This window comes from Heterodontus francisci, chromosome 14 (genome assembly GCF_036365525.1).
Source record: "Heterodontus francisci isolate sHetFra1 chromosome 14, sHetFra1.hap1, whole genome shotgun sequence".
Lineage (NCBI taxonomy): Eukaryota > Metazoa > Chordata > Chondrichthyes > Heterodontiformes > Heterodontidae > Heterodontus > Heterodontus francisci.
Window position 1 is genome coordinate 42,775,855 of NC_090384.1, and position 20,227 is coordinate 42,796,081.

General features: G+C 47.0%; 1 protein-coding gene across 3 annotated transcripts in view; it reads right to left on the reverse strand.

Annotated features, from left to right (window-relative positions):
• The window catches only part of slc22a18 (solute carrier family 22 member 18), a 157,947-nt gene that overhangs the window by 50,112 nt on the left and 87,608 nt on the right, over window positions 1-20,227 (reverse strand). For all 3 annotated transcript variants that reach the window (XM_068046084.1, XM_068046082.1, XM_068046083.1), the window contains 2 exons: window positions 5,892-6,007; window positions 1,087-1,197 (listed from right to left, as the gene is read on the reverse strand). In XM_068046084.1, coding sequence (XP_067902185.1) covers window positions 1,087-1,197; window positions 5,892-6,007 — 227 coding nt within the window. The remainder of the gene's footprint in view (window positions 1-1,086; window positions 1,198-5,891; window positions 6,008-20,227) is intronic.

Below are 20,227 nucleotides of genomic sequence, written 5' to 3' on the forward strand. Positions count from 1 at the left end.
CTCATTTTGGCAGGTGTGGTTTTGGTCACAATAGGTTAAATGAATGGGAAAAACTTGGCAGATGGAGTATAATTTATCCACTTTAGTAGGATGAATAGAAAAGCAAAATATAATTTAAATAGAGAGAAACTACAGAATGGTGCGGTACAGAGGGATCTGGGTGTCATTGTACATGAAACACTAAACGTTAGCATGTAGTTACAGCAAGTAATTAGGAAGGCAAATGGAATGTTGGCCTTTATTGCAAGAGTATGGAGTATAAAAGTACAGAAGTCTTTTTACAACTATACCGGGCATTGGTGAGACCACACCTAGAGTACTGTGTACAGTTTTGGCCTCCTTATTTAAGGAGGGATATATTTGCATTGGAGGCACTTCAGAGAAGGTTCACTAGGTTAATTCCTGGGATGAAGGGGTTGAAGAAAGTTTTGAGCAGTTTAGGCCTCTACTTATTGGAGTTTAGAAGAATGAGAGGTGATCCTATTTAAAACATATAAGATTCTGAAGGGGCTTGACTGGGTAGATACTGAGAAGATGTTTCTCCGCGTGGGGGAATCTAGAACTAGGGGGCACCGTTTCAGAATAAGGGGTCTCCCATTTAAGATGAAGATGAGGGGGAATTTCTTCTCTCAGAGAGTTGTGAATCTTAAGAATTCTCTACCCCCTAGAGAGCTGTGGAGGTTGAATCAGTGAATATATTCAAGGTTTAGATAGATAGATTTTTGAACTGTAGGGGAGTCAAGGGTTATGGGAACAGATAGGGAAGTGGAGTTGAAGCCAAGATTTGATCATGATCTTACTGAATGGAGGAGCATGCTGGAGGGACCATCTGGCCTTGTCCTGCTCCTATTGCTTATGTTCACTGAATGAGCTATACGATTGAGAAGGAAAAACTGAAAAATACTAACTGTAATCATAATTTGCACTCATTTTATACAGTAAGTGAGGTAACTTGACATCATAGTACCCATTATATAAAGATGCACAAAAGTGCACAACCATTATAATAATGCATATTAAGAAATAAGGTGACTTACCCAGGGGTTGTCTCTTTTATATTTAGTCAGGTACAGTAAGATGACTTACCCATAGGCAGTCCAGTGATGGTTTTAATTGCGAGAATTCCCACAGCTCCAGGGATGCTCAACAGTCTTAAGATTTCTTTCACACTGAAGATGCTCCTCTTGTGAGCTATTTCTGAAACAGAAGTGAGTATGTCACTGCTTAGTGTTGTGCATGCTGCTTGTTTCACACACATGCTCTCACTAGTGTTTTTTGCTACCCACCCTTCTCACCCCAGTTTCCTTCCCTTTTCCCCCTATCTCAGCATAATCCTGGGATTGTTTTTGGGACTCTGTATACTGTGTGGTTTAGTGCTGTTGCCCACAAAGTCTTTGGGGGAGTTGCTCATTGTTTTATAAACAAGCACTGCTGCAGGCACTGGGGAAGAGAGGAAGATGACCTTATTTGTTCACAGAAAATAACCTCCTGAGACTCTCTAAACAAAGCTGCCAAAGAAGGAGGACCAAGAAACTGATAAAGAAAGGGAGAATAGAATATGAATGTAAGCTAGCAAAAAATATAAAAACGGACTGTAAAAGCTTCTATAGGTACGTAAAAAGGAAACATTTAGCTAAGACAAATGTGGGTCTATTACAGGCAAAGTCAGGAGAATTTATAATGGGGGATAGAGAAATAGCAGAGAACCTAAATGATTATTTTGTGTCTGTCTTCACTGAGGAAGATACAAGAAATATCCCAGAATTAGAGATCCAAGGGTTTAGGGGGAATGAGGAATTGAAGGAAATTAGTATTAGTAAGAAGGTTGTATTAGAGAAATTAACGGGGCTGAAGGCTGATATTCTACATCCCAGAGTGTTGAAGAGATAGTGGATGCACCAGGTGCATCTTCCAAAATTTTATAGATTCTGGAGCGGTTCCTGCAGCTTGGAAGGTGGCAAATGTCACCCTACTATTTAAGAAGGGCGGGAGAGAGAAACAGGGAATTACAGACCTGTTAGCCTTAAATCAGTCTTTGGGAAAATGTCAGAATCTATTCTAAAGGATGTGATAAATGGACACTTGGGATAATAATGATCTGAATGGGCATAGTCAACATGGATTTATGAATGGGAAATCAAGTTTGATGAACCTGTTGAAGTTTTTTGAGCATGTTACTAACAGAATTGATAAAGGGGAGTCAGTGGACGGGGTATACTTGGATTTTCAGAAGGCTTTTGATATAGTCCCCCACAGGAGGTTGGTTCGCAAAATTAAAGCACATGGGACAGAAGGTAACATACTGGCATGGATTAAGGATTGCTTAACAAGCAGAAGACAGAGAGTAGGAATAAACGGGTCATTCTCGTGTTGACAGGCTGTGACTAGTGGGGTACCGCAGGGGCTTCAGCCCCAGTTGTTCACAATATATATCAATGATTTGGGTGTGGGGACCAAATGTAGTATTTCCAAGTTTGTGGATGACACAAAATTAGGTGGGAATGTGCGTTGTGAGGAAGATGCAAAGCGGCTTCAAGGAGATTTGGACAGACTTAGTGAGTGGGCAAGAACGTGGCAGATGGAACATAATGTGGAAAAATGTGAGGTTATCCATTTTGGTAGGAGGAATAGATGTGCAGAGTATTTCTTAAATGGTAAGAAATTGGAAAGTGCAGATGTACAAAGGGACCTGGGTTTCCTTGTCAATAGGTTACTGAAGGCTGTATTTGCTGACAACGCAACCACAAGGTGGCACATTACTTGCACACGCGCAAATGCAGGCTCTTCAACTGGAACGTCAGTGTTTGCGACAGTCAGGCAGCTGCCAGGATCAAAGATGGTGCTGCTCAATTTATCACAGGAAATTCTTACAGCTGGATCGTTCTACCAAACTAACCTTACATTAAGTTGGATGGAAGCCCAGTAATATGCTACCATGTAGTTATAGGATACTAACTGTAATCCTCAGATTCATTTAATATTCAAGTAATCCTATTAAATACAAAAAGAATTTTATGATTGAATTTCCATTGCAAGATAGTGAATTGTCACCCCGATCAAAAATCGGGCACAGTATAAAATGTGCTGCCAATTCGTTATTGTGATTCATTTATATGATTGACTAGGACTGATTTCACCCGAATGCAGCTACTAGCTCCTGTCACACTGGCCGCTCTCTCCCCTCAGCAACTCACTTTCTCCCCCTCCTCCCCGCTGGCTGCTTCCCCCCCATCAGCCGCTCACTCCAGACCTCGCTGCTCCCTCCCACTTCCCTGCCCGATTGTTTCCCGCTCGCACCACCCCACTCTCCAGCTGCTCATTCCCCCCCCCCCCCCACCAACTTCCAGCCGCTAGCTCTATGCCGCGTTGCTTCCCTTCTCTCGCCCACTTGCTCCCACATTTCATCAGTCACCAGGCGACGTTCGAAGAAGCAAGGCGGTCCGCAGGTGGTGACTGGGCGACATAGGAGCGAGTGGCTGAGAGGAGGGAAGTGGCGCAGCCTAGAACTAGCTGCTAGAGGGGGGGGGCAGGGAAGTGGGGAGTGAGCGGCCAGAGAGCGTGGTGGCACGAAGCGAGGAACAATTGGCCAGGGGAGTTGGGGGGAAGCAACGCGGTCTGGTGTGAGCGGCTGAGGGGAGGAAGCAGCTGAGGGGAGGAAGCGCTGAGGCCTGCAGCAAGTTGCCGAGATGGGAGAGCTCCAGCCTCAAAGTCTCCCATTCAGCCGCTTTCTCCAGCCGAGTGGGGGGCTGGGTACTTGATGACGCGTTAACGCGAAGATGGACCAGGTGCCGATACGCGATGATGTTGACGCTGCGCAATAACGTCATCCCGTGCATGCGCCACTTAGTCCTGGCAAGATGTAGCTGCGCACTTGGTGCACTCTGATGACGTAAGTGGGCCGCTGCGTTGTCAGGAATCACTTTGGTCACTGAAAGCTAACAGGCAGGTGCAGCAAGCAATTAGGAAGGCTAATGGTATGTTAGCCTTTATTGCAAGAGGATTTGAGTACAGGAGTAGTGAAGTCTTGCTTCAATTGTATAGAACCTTGGTTAGACCACACCTGGAGTGCTGTGTGCAGTTTTGCTCCCCTTATCTTAGGGGATATTATTGCCATAGAGGGAGTGCAACAAGGTTCACTCGACTTGTTCCAGGGATAGCAGGACTGTCCAATGAAGAGAGATTTGGGAAACTGGGCCTGTATTCTCTCGAGTTTTGAAGAATGAGAGGTGATATCATTGAAACCTACAAAATACGTAAAGGATAGACAAGGTAGATGCAGCTAAGATGTTTCCCCTGGTTGGGGAGTCTAGAACCAGGGGACACAATTTCAAAATAAGGGGGAAGCCACTTAGGACAGAGAGAAGGAGAAATTTCTTTGCTCAGAGTGTTGTGAATCTTTGGAATTCTCTACCTCAGAGGGCTGTAGAAGCTCAGTCATTGAGCATGTTTAAAGCAGAGATTGACAGATTTCTAAATACAAATGACATAAGGGGATATCAGGATGATGTGGGAAAATGGCATTGAAGTGGAAGATCAGCCATGATCATATTGAATGGCGGGGCAGGCTCGATGGGTTGAGTGGCCTACTCCTGCTCCTTTGTTGCCTACTCCTGCTCCTATGTTTCTAAGTGCCAATTTAGACTGAATAATGTGCACTTGTATCTACTAGGGCTGATCTGAGACTGCCCAAACTCAGCTTCTGAGATCCAAACAGCCATCACAACGACTTTCATTCCATAAGACTGGGCTGGGCACAAATTCACATTTCACAGGTGAAAGGACAATGTGTACCCCGCTATGCTGTTCACTATCCCTGTGCAAGAGTTGTGTTTTCAATACCATTATCACATGCCTTATTAAGAAAAAATATCATGTTTTTCCAATAGTGCAGTGTGTAAAGGTGCTGACTCGATGTAGTATTGAGCCATACCAATCAAAGCATTGGTGCATGAGTAAAGCATTCAGCCCCTTGAACTCCTCCTCCATTCAATTAGATCATGATTGATCTGTACTTCAAACCCACCTTTGATCCATGTTGCTTGGTACCTTTACCTAATAAAAATCTATTGACCACAGTCTTAAACGTTTCAATTGACCCAGCATTCGCAGACATTTGGAAGAGCGTGTTCCAGATTTCTAATACCCTTTATGTGAAAACATCACAGATTCAATTCCCATTCTCTGTCAAGGTAGCTGATCAAAGGCGAGAGATCAGTTGAGGCATTGCAACTAACCTCAGTACAGTTAAGGAGCAGAGGAAAGAATTTGTTCAGGAATCACCTTCTAGGTCTCACCATTCAACCCCTGCTGCACAGAACCGGTGGACGGAAGCCCACAAGTATTGTCTGGCAGGGGTGAATGCTGCAAATTGGGCTTCAATGGACCTCCATGATAGACTACATAGGGAGAAACTGTTCACTCTGACAAATGGGCTGCTAAACAGAAGTTATAAATTGAAAATAATTGGCAAAAGACCTAGAAGGAAAATGAGGAGCAATTGTTTCACAGAGGGTTGTTGAGATCTGGAATGCAGTACCTGAAAATGTGGTGTAATCATATTCCATAAAAACTTTCAAAAGGACATGTACTTGAAAAGGACGAATTTGCAGGGTCATGGGGAGAAAACCTGGGGTGTAGAATTGGACGACTCTTTCAAAGAGCTGGCACAGGTGTGACAGGCTGAATGGCCTCCTTTTGTCCTGTAAGAGTTTGTGAAATATCAGAGCGCAGTTCGTGCCTGTGGAATCACACTTTACCCAAATCAAAAGTCTTCAGGATTGGATGATTAAGGGGAGAAAACAGCAAAAGCAGAAAAAAAGGACAGACATATGAATGTACAAAGACTTAGGATTAGTTGTTCATGTTTGTGTCACACACAAACTTCGACTGACCTGGTTTATTTTCCTTTGTCAAGATCCTAGGCTTGGTATGAGCTGGGATGTATTTCATTACTACAATGACGTTAAGGACAGATCCAGCTGCTGCAGCATAGGCTGCAAATGACTCCCTGAAGGAAGCAACAAAAGTTAGATCAACAAGATAAGTTTGCATCATACACCTGTCGCATCAATTAGTGCATTTACTTTCTTCACTTGAATTAAAATTCAGGGAGAGACATCTGATTTAGATATCAAAAGAGGTTTGCTTCTTTGATCTTTGTGCATAAAGGGATCTTTGATCTAAATTATGTTGGTTCACTGATTTAGAATTGCTGTTGACCGTATTAATATAAGTAGCAAGGATTTCCAACAATCTGAACAAGTTGATTCTTTTTTATCCATTGTTTTATATAGCTGACAACTGATTTACTTGGAAAGGTGAATTTTCGGATCATTATATACACTGATGTAGTTCCCCGTTGCATATGGTCTGAACCCAGCCTAGGTGCATATTTGCAGAATATGCTTTACCCAAAATGTTTTATGTAGTATTGTCAATCAAACTGTTCAATGTAATATAATTAGGTTCAATTGAAAATCTCCGGTTCAAAAGAATTAATAGATTAAAAGCAGGGGTTAGCTTTAGTCCAGCAGTTCTTCCAAGTTCTGATATACAATTAGACCAAATTGCTCCCTGTTTTATTACATCATGATATGTTAATACCAGAAATGATATGCATGTGGCAGTAGATGGAGCTCGGATATGATATTTACATGGTTGTATAGTCTGTTAATAGTCTGTGCTTGCACAAGAATAATACAACAACAACAAAGCAATTTATATTTATATAAGGCCTTTAACATAATAAAACATTGCAAGGCACTTCACAGGAACATTATAAATTAAAATTAGACACCAAGCCACATAAGGTGATATAAGGTCAGATGACCAAACACTCGGTCAAAGAGTTAAGTTTTAAGGAGCATCTTCAAGGAAGAAAGAGAGGTGGAGAGGCAGAAAGGCTGAGGGCCTAGGCAGCTGAAGATACAGCCATCCAATGATGGAGCAATAAAATCAGGGGTCCATAAGAGGACAGAATTAGTTGAGCACAGATATCATGAAGGGTTGTGGGGCTGGAAGAGATTACAGATATAGGGAGAGGCAAGGCCATGGAGGGATTTGAAAACAAGGATGAGAATTTTAAAATCTAAGCTTTGCTTAACCGAGAGCCAGCATAGGTCAGCGAGCACAGGGATTTGGTGTGAGTAAGGACATGGATAGTAGAGTTTTGGATGACAAGTTTACAATGTGTAAAGTGTGTGAGGCTAGCCAGGAGTGCATTGGAATAGCCAAATATATAAGTAACCAAGGCATGAATGAGGGTTTCAGCAGCAGATGAGCTTAAGCGGGATGAAGTCGGGCGATGTCACGGAGATGGAAATAGGCGGTCTTAGTGATGGCGTGAATATGTGACCAGAAATTCATCTTGCAGTCAAATATGACAGAGGGTTGTGAACAGTCTGGTTCAGTCTCAGTTGCTAGGGAGAGGGATGGAGTTGGTATCTCAGGAATGGTGTTTGGAGCAAGGACTGAAGACAATGGCTTAGTCTTCCCAATATTCAATCAGGAAATTGCTGCTCATATGGCACTGGATGTCAGATAAGCAGTCTGATAACTTGACAACAGTGGAGGTATCAAGAGAGCTGCTGGTGAGGTAGAGCTGGGTATTGTCAGGGTACATGTGGAAACTTCCACTGTCTTTTCGGATGATGTCGCTGAGGAGGCAGCATGTAGGGAAGAAATAGGAGGGGGACGAGGATAGATACTTGGAGCACACCAGAAGTAATGGTGCAGGAGCGGGAAGCCATTACAAGTGGCACTCTGGCTATGATTAGATAGAAAAAAATGGAACCTGGCGAGTGTAGTCCTACCAGCTAGACAACAGTGGACAGGCAGTGGAGGAGAATGGTGTGGTCAACCATGTCAATAGCTGCAAAAAGGTTGAGAAGGACAAGGAGGGATAGTTTACCTTTGTCACTGTCACACAGGATATCATGTGATTTTGATAAAAGCTGTTCAGTCCTGTAGCAGGATCACTTCAGTAAGGTAATAAAGGACTGTTGGTACCCATGAACTTGTATGCCGACATGAGTTAGCACTCCACTGACAGCCCAGATATAGTGGGAACAGAGGAACCTTGTTAATGTGCAACTGACTTCATCAGTTCTCATTAATGAAGACTGTCAACAAACTTGGAAGTCCATCTAAAATGCCCCATGAGTTTGTACATACATAAAACATCCAGGGCAGAATTTTCATAGGGTGGTGGAGGCAGACAGGCCCAAAAAATCACATCAAAAAATTGTTTCCTGACGTGGTTCTGATGGTTTACAATTTGTGCAACAAAATTAGGAAGCAGGAAGTGGCGAGGCACACAAAAATGGTGAGGCTGTAATTTGGCATGAAAACGAGCTGTGAGCTCATTGAGGGGCTGTTTGCAATTTTTGAAAGGAGACACGTGAGACACAGAGGGTCTCTAGCCACTCCATGAGGGGCAGGCAGCTTCACAGTGGGGAGCCTGTCGTGGACTCGGGTGGTAGTCAGAACACTACATGAGGGGGAAGGCTCAGGATCACCTCATTCATTGGCAAACAGTGGTCCCCCTGAGACTTTTAATAGTGAGTGCGGGGGCAATTGGGGGGTCAGGGGGGGGACTAATGGGGTGAGTGAGACTGCAGGAGTCACGGGGGCATAGCCGTGGGAGGGGGGCAGGGGTGAGGGGGTCCAATAGGTCGTGATAGTCCAGCTGGAGGCAAGCAAGGCCATTCCTGCAAATGGAGATTAGCTACTCCCAATTGGAGATGAGCAGCGATGAGGAGCAGCTTCAGCAATAGATGCAGATGTCTGGCCATGATGGACACAGAGATGAGGAACAAGGAGCTGGGTGTCAAGGAAGGCGATACCCTCACAACAGGGCGTGCCAACAAAGAATAAACTTCCCAGCAATGTCAGAGCATCAGTGCTATAGGAGCTTGTGCCTAGCCAGGCAATTGGTTTGGACCTGTGTGCCCTGTTTTGAGGGCCACCGTAGACCCAGCAGATCTCATGGGTTCACCCTGCCAGCGGCCATAAAAGTCACAGTAGCTCTGAACGTTGCATATGGGTTGTTCCAAAGATCGGCTGATGACCTGGGTGGCATTTCTCAAGCGCCTGCCGAGCACTACATAAAGCAGTCCATGGATGTGTTGTTTGAGAGGGCCTCATCTTACATAGTTCCAAACAGATAGCACAACACAGGCACAGAGTGTAGTGAGATTTGCCTCCATCATTTGATTCTCTCAGGAGCAGAGGGGCGTCAATTGCACCCACATGGCTATCAAGGCACCGACTGAGCAGTCAGGGTATTTCCTCAACAGGAAGAAATTTCACTCCCTAAATGTCCAGCTGGTCTACGACCACAACAAGCGTTTCATGCAGATGTATGCATGGTATCCTTGGAACTACCATGATTCCTTCATCCTCAGGCAATCGCAGGTGCCGCAAATTTTCATGTCACCTGAAAAATTCCGTGGAGAACTGTTAGAGGACAAGGCATATCTCCTGAGCCCGGCCAGGTGGTTGAAGTTTCAGTAGGGGACTACTTTGGGAATAGTGATCACAATTCCGTAAGTTTTAGAATACTCATGGACAAAGACGAGAGTGGTCCTAAAGGAAGAGTGCTAAATTGGGGGAAGGCCAACTATACCAAAATTCGGCAGGAGCTGGGGAATGTAGATTGGGAGCAGCTGTTTGAAGGTAAATCCACATGTGGGAGGCTTTTAAAGAGAGGTTGATTAGCGTGCAGGAGAGACATGTTCCTGTGAAAATGAGGGATAGAAATGGCAAGATTAGGGAACCATGGATGACAGGTGAAATTGTGAGACGAGCTAAGAGGAAAAAGGAAGCATACATAAGGACTAGGCGGCTGAAGAAAGACGAAGCTTTGAAAGAATATCGGGAATGTAGGACCAATCTGAAACGAGGAATTAAGAGGGCTAAAAGGGGTCATGAAATATCTTTAGCAAACAGGGTTAAGGAAAATCCCAAAGCCTTTTATTCATATATAAGGAGCAAGAGGGTAACTAGAGAAAGGATTGGCCCACTCAAGGACAAAGGAGGAAAGTTATGCGTGGAGTCAGAGAAAATGGGTGAGATTCTAAAGGAGTACTTTGCATCGGTATTCACCGAGGAGAGGGACATGACGGATGTTGAGGTTAGGAACAGATGTTTGATTACTCTAGGTCAAGTCGGCATAAGGAGGGAAGAAGTGTTGGGTATTCTAAAAGGCATTAAGGTGGACAAGTCCCCAGGTCCGGATGGGATCTATCCCAGGTTACTGAGGGAAGCGAGAGAGGAAATAGCTGGGGCCTTAACAGATATCTTTGCAGCATCCTTAAACACGGGTGAGGTCCCGGAGGACTGGAGAATTGCTAATGTTGTCCCCTTGTTTAAGAAGGGTAGCAGGGAAAATCCAGGTAATTATAGACCGGTGAGCCTGACGTCAGTGGTAGGGAAGCTGCTGGAGAAGATACTGAGGGATAGGATCTATTCCCATTTGGAAGAAAATGGGCTTATCAGTGATAGGCAACATGGTTTTGTGCAGGGAAGGTCATGTCTTACCAACTTAATAGAATTCTTTGAGGAAGTGACAAAGTTGATTGATGAGGGAAGGGCTGTAGATGTCATATACATGGACTTCAGTAAGGCGTTTGATAAGGTTCCCCATGGTAGGCTGATGGAGAAAGTGAAGTTGCATGGGGTCCAGGGTGTACTAGCTAGATGGATAAAGAACTGGCTGGGCAACAGGAGACAGAGAGTAGCAGTGGAAGGGAGTTTCTCAAAATGGAGACGTGTGACCAGTGGTGTTCCACAGGGATCCGTGCTGGGACCACTGTTGTTTGTGATATACATCAATGATTTGGAGGAAAGTATAGGTGGTCTGATTAGCAAGTTTGCAGACGACACTAAGATTGGTGGAGTAGCAGATAGTGAAGGGGACTGTCAGAGAATACAGCAGAATATAAATAGATTGGAGAGTTGGGCAGAAAAATGGCAGATGGAGTTCAATCAGGGCAAATGCGAGGTGATGCATTTTGGAAGATCCAATTCAAGAGTGAATTATACAGTAAATGGAAAAGTCCTGGGGAAAATTGATGTACAGAGAGATTTGGGTGCTCAGGTCCATTGTTCCCTGAAGGTGGCAACGCAGGTCAATAGAGTGGTCAAGAAGGCATACGGCATGCTTTCCTTCATCGGACGGGGTATTGAGTACAAGGGTTGGCAGGTCATGTTACAGTTGTATAAGACTTTGGTTAGGCCACATTTGGAATACTGCGTGCAGTTCTGGTCACCACATTACCAAAAGGATGTAGATGCTTTGGAGAGGGTGCAGAGGAGGTTCACCAGGATGTTGCCTGGTATGGAGGGCGCTAGCTATGAAGAGAGGTTGAGCAGATTAAGATTATTTTCATTAGAAAGACGGAGGTTGAGGGGGGACCTGATTGAGGTGTACAAAATCATGAGAGGTATAGACAGGGTGGATAGCAAGAAGCTTTTTCCCAGAGTGGGGGATTCAAGTACTAGGGGTCACGAGTTCAAAGTGAGAGGGGAAAAGTTTAGGGGGGATATGCGTGGAAAGTTCTTTACGCAGAGGGTGGTGGGTGCCTGGAACGCGTTGCCAGCGGAGGTGGTAGATGCGGGCATGATAGCGTCTTTTCAGATGTATCTAGACAGATACATGAATGGGCAGGAAGCAAAGAGATACAGACCCTTAGAAAATAGGCGACATGTTTAGATTGAGGATCTGGATCGGCGCAAGCTTGGAGGGCCGAAGGGCCTGTTCCTGTGCTGTAATTTTCTTTGTTCTTTGTTCCTCAAGGGATGGCTACTGATACCGATGAGAGACCCTGCAACAGAGGCACAGAGGTGCTACAACCAGTGTCATCTCATCATTAGGACAACCATCAAGCAGGCCATTTGACTTCAGAAGATACGGTTCTTCTGCTTTGACTGGTCAGGGGGTGTCCTCCAGTACCCTCCCTCAAGGGTCTCTTGCATTGTGGTTGCCGGCTGTGCTCTCCACAGCAAGGCCCTCCTCAGAGGTGTGGACCTTGAAGATGACGAAACGATGGAGCAGCACATTTCCTTGGAGGAGGAGGAAGAGGCAGTGGAGGACAGTGCCCACCATTGTAAGGCCTGCCACAGGATTGTTTCAAGGGTCAAGGCATTGAGCAGGATAGCAGGGAAACCCGGGTAGCTCTTATTCGGGAATGTTTCTCCTGAGGGTGCCTCATCAGGAAAACACTTGGGCCTGATACTCACCTTCATCTAAGTCATGCAAGTCAGCAGCGGCCACACATTTAGCCCCAGCACAAACCTTTGCATTGTTCCCCCATGTCTTCTTTCTTTTACCTTGATTTCATCAAATACTGGAAACACACTGGTCTCGGGTCAAACAACACCGTATCCATTCTATTGAGTTCTCATAACTTTACTCAAACATAATACAAGTGAACCTCAACGTGAAATTACCAACACGGTAGCCATCTTCGCCATCAGAAACTCTTTGCTCATCATTATAGAGCCATCTTCAAATGGCTCGGAACGCATACTGTCCATCCGACTGCTCACCACCTCTGGTCCAGTGCACCTACTCAGCATTTATGCTCCAACACTCTGCTCCCCACCTGAAGCTAAAGACCAGTTCTACGAGGAACTCCATAATATCATTAGTAGCATCCCCAATACCGAACATCTGTTCCTGCTGGGGGACTTTAATGCCAGGGTAGGGGTCGACTGTGACTCATGGCCCTCCTGCCTTGGCGGTATGGTATTGGAAGGATGAATGAGAATGGGCAGAGACTGCTTGAGTTGTGTACCTATCACAACCTCTGCATCACCAACTCATTCTTTCATACTAAACTCTGTCACCAGGTTTCTTGGAGTCACCCACGATCATGTCGTTGGCACCAGCTGGACCTCATTGTCACAAGGCGAGCCTCCTTAAACAGCGTTCAAATCACACGCAGCTTCCACAGTGTGGACTGCAACACCCACCACTCCCTGGTGTGCAGCCAGGTTAGACTCAAACCAAAAAAGCTGCATCACTCCAAGCAGAAGGGCCGCCCGCGCAACAACACTAGCAGAATTTCTTATCCACAGCTGTTACATAAGTTTCGAAATTCACTTGAAAAAGCCCTTCAAAATACTCCTACAGGGGATGCAGAGACCAAATGGGCCCACATCAGAGACGCCATCGATGACTCAGCAATGACCACCTATGGCAAATGTATGAAGCAGAATGCAGACTGGTTTCAGTCTCACATTGAAGAGCTGGAACCTGTCATCGCCGCTAAGCACATTGCACTGTTGAACTACAAGAAAGCCCCCAGCGAGTTAACATCTGTAGCACTTAAAGCAGCCAGAAGCGCTGCACAAAGAACAGCCAGGCACTGCGCAAATGACTACTGGCAACACCAATGCAGTCATATTCAGCTGGCCTCCGACACCGGGGCGGCACAGTGGCGCAGTGGTTAGCACCGCAGCCTCACAGCTCCAGGGACCCGGGTTCGATTCAGGGTACTGCCTGTGCGGAGTTTGCAAGTTCTCCATGTGTCTGCGTGGGTTTCCTCCGGGTGCTCCGGTTTCCTCCCACATGCCAAAGACTTGCAGGTTGATAGGTTAATTGGCCATTATAAATTGCCCCTAGTATAGGTAGGTGGTAGGGAAATATATAGGGACAGGTGGGGATGTGATAGGAATATGGGATTAGTGTAGGATTAGTATAAATGGGTGGTTGATGGTCGGCACAGACTCGGTTGGCCGAAGGGCCTGTTTCAGTGCTGTATCTCTAAACTAAACTAAACTAAAAAACCGGAAACATCAGAGGAACCAAAGAGAAGGACTTGGTGGATGATGAGCCGAGGGAAGGGAGTGTAGATAGTCTCAGTCATCTCATTATCAAAAAGAAGGAGGTGTTGGGTGTCTTGCAAAGCATTAAGGTAGTTAAGTCCTCAGGGCCTGATGGGATCTACCCCAGAATACTGAGGGAAGCAAGGGAAGAAATTACTGGGGCCTTGACAGAAATCTTTGCATCCTCATTGGCTACAGGCGAGGTCCCAGAGGACTGGAGAATAGCCAATGTTGTTCCTTTGTTTAAGAAGGGTAGCAAGGATAATCCAGGAGATTATAGGCCGGTGAGCCTTACGTCAGTGGTAGGGAAATTATTAGAGAGGATTCTTCAGGACAGGATTTACTCCCATTTGGAAACAAACAAACTTATTAGCGAGAGGCAGCACGGTTTTGTGAAGGGGAGGTCGTGTCTCACTAATTTGATTGAGTTTTTTGAGGAAGTGACAAAGATGATTGATGAAGGAAGGGCAGTGGATGTTATCTATATGGACTTCAGTAAAGCCTTTGACAAAGTCCCTCATGGCAGACTGGTACAAAAGATGAAGTCACATGGGATCAGAGGTGAGCTGGCAAGATGGATACAGAACTGGCTCAGTCATAGAAGACAGAGGGTAGCAGTGGAAGGGTGCTTTTCTGAATGGAGGGATGTGACTAGTGGTGTGCAGGGATCAGTGCTGGGACCTTTGCTCTTTGTAGTATACAAAAATGATTTGGAGGAAAATGTAGCTGGTCTGATTAGTAAGTTTGCGGACGACACAAAGGTTGGTGGAGTTGCGGATAGTGATGAGGATTGTCAGAGGATACAGCAGGATATAGATCGGTTGGAGACTTGGGCGGAGAAATGGCAGATGGAGTTTAATCCGGACAAATGTGAGGTAATGCATTTTGGAAGATCTAATGCAGGTGGGAAGTATACAGTAAATGGCAGAACCCTTAGGAGTATTGACAGGCAGAGAGATCTGGGTGTACAGGTCCACAGGTCACTGAAAGTGGCAACGCAGGTGGATAAGATAGTCAAGAAGGCACACGGCATGCTTGCCTTCATCGGTCGGGGCATAGAGTATAAAAATTGGCAAGTCATGCTGCAGCTGTACAGAACTTTAGTCAGGCCACACTTAGAATATTGCGTGCAATTCTGGTCGCCACACTATCAGAAGGACGTGGAGGCTTTGGAGAGGGTACAGAAGAGGTTTACCAGGATGTTGCCTGGTCTGGAGGGCATTAGCTATGAGGAGAGGCTGGATCAACTCGGATTGTTTTTACTGGAATGACGGAGGTGGAGGGGTGACATGATAGAGGTTTATAAAGTTATGAGCGGCATAGACAGAGTGGATAGTCAGAAGCTTTTTCCCAGGGTGGAAGAGTCAGTTACTAGGGGACATAGGTTTAAGGTGAGAGGGGCAAAGTTTAGAGGAGATGTGTGAGGCAAGTTCTTTACACAGAGGGTGGTGAGTGCCTGGAACTTGCTGCCGGGGGAGATGGTGGAAGCAGGTACGATAATGACATTTAACAGGCATCTTGACAAATACATGAATAGGATGGGAATAGAGGGCTACGGTCCCCGGAAGTGCAGAAGGTTTTAGTTTAGGCAGGCATCAAGATCGGCGCAGGCTTGGAGGGCCGAATGGCCTGCTCCTGTGCTGTACTGTTCTTTGTATGATGGCATTAAGAGAGCTTTTGGGCCAACCAGCAAGAAGATCGCTCCCCTCAAATCTAGATCAGGGGACACAATCACTGACCACGCAAGCAAATGGACCGCTGGGTGGAGCACCACCTAGAACTGTACTCCAGGGAAAATGTTGTCACAGAGACCACCCTCAATGCTGCCCAGTTTCTGCCAGTCATGGATGAGCTGGACATACAGCCAACAAAATCGGAACTCAGTGATGCCATTGATTCTCTAGCCAGCGGAAAAGCCCCTGGGAAGGACGGCATTACCCCTGAAATAATCAAGAATGCCAAGCCTGCTATACTTGCAGCACTCTACGAACTGCTTTGCCTGTGCTGGGACGAGGGAGCAATACCACAGGACATGCGCGATGCCAATATCATCACCCTCTATAAGAACAAGGGTGACTGCGGTGACTGCAACAACTACCGTGGAATCTCCCTGCTCAGCAGAGTGGGGAAAGTCTTTGCTCGAGTCGCTTTAAACAGGCTCCAGAAGCTGGCTGAACATGTCTACCCTGAGGCACAGTGTGGCTTTCGAGCAGAGAGATCCATCATTGAATGCTGTTCTCCCTTTGCCAGCTACAGGAGAAATGCCGCGAACAACAGATGCCCCTCTACGTTGCTTTCATTGATCTCACCAAAGCCTTTGACCTCGTTAGCAGACGTGGTCTCTTCAGACTACTAGAAAAGATTGGATGTCCACAAAAGCTACTATCATCACCTCATTCCATGCACAGTGGCGCAGTGGTTAGCACCGCAGCCTCACAGCTCCAGGGACCCGGGTTCGATTCTGGGTACTGCCTGTGTGGAGTTTGCAAGTTCTCCCTGTGTCTGCGTGGGTTTTCCCCGGGTGCTCCGGTTTCCTCCCACAGCCAAAGACTTGCAGGTGATAGGTAAATTGGCCATTGTAAATTGCCCCTAGTGTGGGTAGGTGATAGGGAATAAGGGATTACTGTAGGGTTAGTATAAATGGGTGGTTGTTGGTCGGCACAGACTCGGTGGGCCGAAGGGCCTGTTTCAGTGCTGTATCTCTAAATAAAAAAAAAAAATATGAAAGGGACAATTCAGCATAGCGGCGCCTCATCAGACCCCTTTCCTATCCTGAGTGGCGTGAAACAGGGCTGTGTTCTCGCACCTACACTGTTTGGGATCTTCTTCTCGCTGCTGCTCTCACATGCGTTCAAGTCTTCAGAAGAAGAAATTTTCCTCCACACAAGATCAGGTGGCAGGTTGTTCAACCTTGCCCATCTAAGAGCAAAGACCAAAGTACGGAAAGTCCTCATCAGGGAACTTCTCTTTGCTGACGATGCTGCATTAACATCTCACACTGAAGAGTGTCTACAGAGACTCATCGACAGGATTGCGGCTGCCTGCAACGAATTTGGCCTAACCATCAGCCTCAAGAAAATGAACATCATGGGACAGGACGCTGGAAATGCTCGATCCATCAATCTCGGCGACCGCGCTCTGGAAGTGGTTCAAGAGTTCACCTATCTAGGCTCAACTATCACCAGTAACCGGTCACTCGCTGCAGAAATCAACAAGCGCATGGGAAAGGCTTCCACTGCTATGTCCAGACTGGCCAAGAGAGTGTGGGAAAATGGCGCACTGACAAGGAACACAAAAGTTCGAGTATATCAAGCCTGTGTCCTCAGTACATTGCTCTACGGCAGCAAGGCCTGGACAACGTATGTCAGCCAAGAGCGACGTCTCAGTTCATTCCATCTTCACTGCCTCCGGAGAATTCTTGGCGTCAGGTGGCAGGACTGTATCTCCAACACAGAAGTCCTCGAAGCGGCCGACATCCCCAGCATATACACCCTACTGAGCCAGCGGCGCTTGAGATGGCTTAGCCATGTGAGCCGCATGGAAGATGGCAGGATCCCCAAGGACACATTGTACAGCGAGCTCGTCACTGGTATCAGACCCACCGGCCGTCCATGTCTCCACTTTAAGGACGTCTGTAAACAAGACATGAAGTCCTGTGACATTGATCACAAGTCGTGGGAGTCAGTTGCCAGTGATCGCCAGAGCTGGCGGGCCGCCATAAAGGCGGGGCTAAAGTGTGGCAAGTCGAAGAGACTTAGCAGTTATTGAGAGATACAGCACTGAAACAGGCCCTTCGGCCCACCGAGTCTGTGCCGACCAACAACCACCCATTTATACTCTCACCCTACAGTAATCCCATATTCCCTATCACCTCCCTACACTCGGGGCAATTTACAACAGCCAATTTACCTATCACCTGCAAGTCTTTTGGATGTGGGAGGAAACCGGAGCACCTGGCGAAAACCCACGCAGACACAGGGAGAACTTGCAAACTCCGCACAGGTAGTCCACAGAATCGAACCCGGGTCCCTGGAGCTGTGAGGCTGCGGTGCTAACCACTGCGCCACTGTGCCGCCAGGAAAAAAGACAGAAGCACAAGGAGAGAGCCAACTGTGTAACAGCCCCGACAACCAATTTTATCTGCAGCTCCTGTGGAAGAGTCTGTCACTCTAGAATTGGCCTTTATAGCCACTCCAGGCGCTGCTTCACAAACCACTTACCACCTCCAGGCACTTACCAATTGTCTCTCGAGACATGGAGGCCAAAGAAGGAGAAGAAGAAGAGCCTGGGCTCTTGACCACTCCTACGGCTTGCTCCCCCTGTAGCTGGGGATAACGTGGAAGCAGCCTGCTCGTTTGTGGCTGCTTATGGCTGAGATGCCCATGGTGGCCATCCTCATCTGGGAGGTCCAAGTGGGTGTACCTCCTCAGGCTGCTCCACCAGCAACAATGCAGGGGAAGCCTCTGTCAGAGGCTTGATGTGTCGAGGGTTCCGCAGTCAGAGGGGCCAAGGTGTTGGATGCTGTTGACGGTGCCTCACGAGGGGTCGCCCCATCAACATCATCTCTGACTCCCTCAGTCCTTTGATGGAGTGCTTGAGCATCTGAGGGAACCACCAGTTGGAACGCAACAGGCATCCACTCCATGCATATTTGTGCCATTAGTGACACTGACTGGTCAATGCGACAGAATTTCTTATATGTTCTATGCATGTCAGCACACTGCTTCTGCATACACTCAGAGTGATACCACGTATGGCTCTTCATAAGGTTGGCCACTCTCTCAATGGAGGAGCTCATGCACTCAATACCCTGAAACATGACGGTGCACATGTGTTGGACTCCTTCATTCTGTGCCCATGAATCTGCACCGTCTCAGGGAACTCTGACATGTGGGCACACATCTCCTGCTGCTGGTCCAGGAACACCAGCCATGTGTGTGAGACTCCTGAGGCTGTGCATCTCCACCCAGCTGAGCATGGCTGTGTCTGTCCTCCATCCTGTAATGGGTACTTCCTACAGCTGCCTCTGCCTCCCTCACCTCCTCCTGCTCACTATCAACTGTTACTCACTCTGTGTCATCCATTCTAAAATTGCATGAGGGCCCACCGAGTTGTATGTATCTGCGCTAGTGGAGGGTGCACTTGAACTGTTGTGATGGTGCAGCCTCGCTCGCTTCTTCCTCCTCTACAGACGACAATGAAGACGTCCCCCTGGCCTGCCTTGGCTCCCCCTCCACATCTCTCCCTGTGGAAGACATAAGAATGCAGTCGGCTAAATTCCCTCTGTCAGCAGCTGCTTCTGTAAATTAGAACTAATGCTTTAGCATGAAGGAAACTGAGGAGGAGGAAGTTGCATCCGCGCCACCTGGAGATGATCAGATCTTTTCACCCTATCTGGTATGGACTCCCATCTCGCCATCGCCCAATCCCTCTTGCGCTACCTGGCCAAGTCAAGGGCCTTCTTCTCCATGGCCATCAGAATGGCTAGATGTGGCACTCCACCACCGGACTGAGCTCTTTCTCGTGCATTGTGTGTTCTTTTCTCCTGCAAGGTCAAGAGGGTGAGATTTAGGAACTACTTCCAGCTGCACTAACTGATGTTGCTGTCTTCAGTGTTGCCTCCTGCACATTTCCTAGTGATGTGAGCTTTGCCCACAGCTCTGTAATGCTTCTGGGCACACATGTCTTGACTGTTCTTGAGGACTATGTACCCTCAGGCTGCTCATTTTGTGTGTATGCTTGTGACTGCAGAACTGGAGGCCTGATATCTGGGTGCAGCATTGCACTCACCTTGCCAGTCTGCAGAAGGTCACTGAAACGTTTGTGGCACTGTATCCAGGTCCTCCTCATCACGCTGCAGCCTCGTACTTCTTCTGCCACCTCCACCTAGGCCTGCCTTGCTGTCCTTCTCCTGCCACTCTCTGGGAATAAAATGGCATGCCGTGATGCCATCGCCTCCAAAAGGATCTCAAGGGGGTCACTGCTGAATCGAAGGGCTGCCCCAGAACAGGTGCCTGTCCTTCTTGTCTGCCGTTGATCTCCTCCTTCTTCCATTTCCCACTAAATTGGCAACCACAATAATGGCAGCCAGTTCACCTTTAAATTGTGCCCACCTCACTGCTCTCCTGCCTACTCCGCACCTCCACTGCCCCAAATGGACAGCGACCGCTTACCCTGGCCAATAATTTGCCTACTCATTAAAAATTGCACAGGGCATCAGGTGCCTACATGACGCGGGGTCAGAACCCAGAAATGCTCCGAATGTCGAGTCCCAACCCGGAATGAAAATTCAGCCCTCCAGACTCCAGAGCAGTCAGAATAATGAACTGCTATATTTTTCACCTGTTCTCTTGAAGGACAACTTCTGCTGCAGTACATTCCCTGGTAATAGCTACAT